The sequence below is a fragment of the Nicotiana attenuata genome, unplaced genomic scaffold (assembly GCF_001879085.1).
Source record: "Nicotiana attenuata strain UT unplaced genomic scaffold, NIATTr2, whole genome shotgun sequence".
Lineage (NCBI taxonomy): Eukaryota > Viridiplantae > Streptophyta > Magnoliopsida > Solanales > Solanaceae > Nicotiana > Nicotiana attenuata.
In genome coordinates, this window is record NW_017674636.1 from 78,966 (window position 1) to 82,587 (window position 3,622).

General features: G+C 37.8%; 1 protein-coding gene across 1 annotated transcript in view; it reads left to right on the forward strand.

Annotated features, from left to right (window-relative positions):
- The window catches only part of LOC109219047 (uncharacterized protein At2g17340-like), an 8,778-nt gene extending 8,092 nt beyond the window's left edge, over positions 1-686 (forward strand). Inside the window, exon 12 of the mRNA XM_019383452.1 lies at positions 83-686. Coding sequence (XP_019238997.1) covers positions 83-163 — 81 coding nt within the window. The 3' untranslated portion in view covers positions 164-686. The remainder of the gene's footprint in view (positions 1-82) is intronic.
- Positions 687-3,622: the final 2,936 nt, after the last annotated feature.

Genomic DNA, 3,622 nt, shown 5'->3' on the forward strand with positions numbered 1-3,622 from the left:
CCCCCCCCCCCCACAAAGTTTTACCCTTTATTGTTAATTTTTACTCTTTTTTTTTTTTTAATTATTGATTTCTCAACCACAGGTGAAGCACCCAGAGGTTGCTCAATTTCTTGGTGGAAGGCTTTATGATTGCGTTTTCAAATTTAATGAAGCTTTAAGTTAAATAGTTGAGTTAATCAACTATTTCAGTTCTTTCTACCGGACAAACTCAACAAATTGAAGATTCTTGTAAATCATTATTAGTGGATACGATTTGCAACTCTGTTGCAGAAAATGTTCTTCAGTTCTTGAAGGTTGGATTGCAAATGAAGCACGTGTGTTATTTTCTTCCTTAAACTTTTGCTTGTTTTGGGTGCTCCCGCAGTAGTGTGGCTATGCAGGTATTATTACAGTTGCAACTTGATCTCACCCTGTTGTCTTTCCGGCACTCCAGTTGGACCTAGTATTCCAAACCAACAGTTAAGTGTTGCATTAGTTTGGTGGAACCATAGAAGAGAGTTGCAACCAGGGATGTAACAGTGTACACAGTTTTACAGATGTCTCGATTAATTAGGCTACAAATTGCATTCAAGTGCATAAACAAGAAAAAAAAACCTTGGTTCCCTAATAGCTTGTGTGGATGGTTGTTATGTATCGTTTTGTAAAGTATCGTATAATATTGTACTGTTTTGTATCGTTTTGATTTATATAATTTTTGGATAGGTTGTATTGTTTGTCATCATTTCACGATGCCACGCATCAACAATGTGAAGAATGAACTTGCAATATTATAAAGAAAAAGTAAGGTACAAGGTAGAATTATTATATAAAAAGGTAGGGTAAAAGATAAAATAGGATTATTTAAGAATAAGGAAGGGCGAGATGAGAGAAAAAATTATGGTAACGAAGTGACTATACCAAATCGGTCATTCCATAAAGTGATACCTTTTCGTCGTTTGTAATAATGAAATTAACAATACAATAAAATTTAAGTTATAATTAAAATAAATATTATATTTAAAGTCACAATACAATAGGTAACAATCTAAACAAGCTGTAAGTTTGCTTGTTGCACGGTGAACTTGCTTCTTTCCAAGCTCAATATGATTGTTTTATTTGTGTATAAGTTAAGTTCATGTCTATGTTAAATGCATTTGAATATTTTCTTTGTTACTTTTGTCACTACTTGTTTATATGCAAAGTAATAAGCGAATCAGTTAGAGATCGTCTACATCTATCTATCTTGACCAGTATTTGAGTACAATTTATTTTAAAACATGCCAAAACTTGAATTAAAAAGAGTATGTGCAATTCAATTTTTTTCTCCCCCATCCATAATATTAAAAGAAATAAATTTTATAAATCTCTTTCTTTCGTGGCAACATCAATATTTGAAAGAATCTATTCAAAATTAATTAATGGATGTAATCTTTGACCAATACACTTATAGATTGTGGTCATCTAAACGAATTTTCTCAACTATAAAAGGACACAATTCCTTGGCTCTAAAACATGAATTGAGTGCAGAAAGAGAGGCTATAACTTCATTTACTCAAGTCTAAAGTTGCTGTCATATGATCAGGAGGTCACAGGTTCGAGCAAGACTGTGTATAATAGACCCTTATGATTCGGCCCTTTCCCGGTTCCCGCATATAGCGGGAGCTTAGTGCACCTGGCTGCATTGATATTATTTCTACACACTGTGCCTTTGACCTATCGAAAATAACCTCTCTATCTCTATGAGGTAGGGGTAAAGTCTGCGTACACACCACCCTCCCCATATCCCATTTATGGGATCAAACTGGTTTTGTTGTTGTTGTTGTTGTTGTATGTGCCTTCGATTAAAAGAGCTGTTTCAAAAGGTGGTGAATAGCTTGAATTAGATTTTATTGAATTTAGAGAGGGTCCATCTACAATTTCAGATGTCGAAACTATTCATTTTCTAAAATTGGTCGTTGTGAATTGTATTTGGGATATGATCTATCAATAGTTGACAACTCATATTTTAGGATCTTGGTTAGATTCCAAGTATAATTCACATCGGACTAATTTTAGGAAACGAAGAGTTTCTCCGTCAATTAAATTAGATCGTAGATGAAAATATCTCTAGATTCAATAAGATCTAATTCATGCTCTTCAACACCTAAATAATTTAGCTTAAATAATGGAGTTCCAGCCAAATTCTTACAAATTTGGCCTGAAAAAGATGTCCATATGGACCAAACCAAAAAAAAAAAAAAAAAAAAAAAAAATGACAGCGCATGTATATATATTTTTTGTAGGATTAGATCGTCTTCACTTTTTTCATTAGGTTTTATGATGGAAAAATCAACAAGCTATGACTTCAAAGCTTACCTTATTTCAAAAAAGAGAGATCTTTTTAAATTAAATATTAAGGTTGAGTAAGAGGGCAGAGCCTGAGGAGGGAGGCGAGTTGCGCCATGCCTAGTGTCACGGGCGCGTTTTATGTCTCACAAAAACAGCCCGCGCGGCAGCCAAGACTCGCCTTGACTTCAGCCTGTTCCAACACTCGGCCAAAATTTCAGCAACTTTGGACTTTGATTTATTTAGGCAGCGTTTCAAAGTAGTAAGTAGACACTGATTTAGGCAACGAAAATATGATGAAGGGACAGAATATAAACGTGAACAAAAGGCGCAATATTACAGGAACTCTTTCCCAACTTTGTATTTAACTCGAGAATCCAAAGAAAAATCAAACTCACGTACATCCGCGTACAAAAAAGGATCACTCTTGACCCTCACAAGACTACTCTTAGCCTTCGGTTGTTTTAGGACTCTTCCTAAACTCAAAACATGCACTCTTATACGTTTTTCTCCTTATGCCACAGAAGGAAAGGGTGTTGCCCATTTATAATATATGAAACAACCCCATGTTTACAATAGTGTAGTTGCCCACTCAGCCCACTACTTTACTTTAGTGTAGTTGACACCCCCAACTACTAGGATCATGTAAATCATGCTAAAGTAAATGGGATCATGGCCCCCAAAAACGTGCTAACTCCTGCCAGCATTTTAGCAAAGCTCCAACTGCTGCCCATGTGCACAGCATGTGCCGGTAACCGCCTTTGACTTTGTCAAACCAAGACTTGCTGCCCCAATTTCGTGCCTTGGCTTGGACCAGCTCCAATGCCATTGTATCTAGCTGCATTGTGCCACAAATTGCCTTGCCATCGCCCACGAACTTGGCCCGTTTGCCGCAACTTATTGCCATGACAAATCTGCCCGCGCACTGCCTTCCCGTTGCACATTTGCTTGCCTTTGCCTATCCGTTTTTGCCTTGCCTTGGCATCACTGCCTCATGCCTTGATGCCTTTGCCATAATCAAGTGTCACCCTTAGCCCGCAACTCATTGTAAAGCCCTTGCCAAGCTGCCTCGCCTCCGTCAAAGCCTTAGCCATCACTTGCCCGTTTCCCTTTTTGACTTTGGTGCTACTCGTGCACCTATCTTTGTAACACTCTTGCTGCCTCATGACAACACTCTTGTTGTCAAGTCGAGCTCAATTGGCGGAGGTCTAGCAAACCACCTACACCCTTTGAAACTCGACGTCCTCGTCGAGGTTAACTCAATTTATAAGCCCTAAGGGGTTGACAAGCAATGCCCCTTGGCCCCTTTTCTCATCAG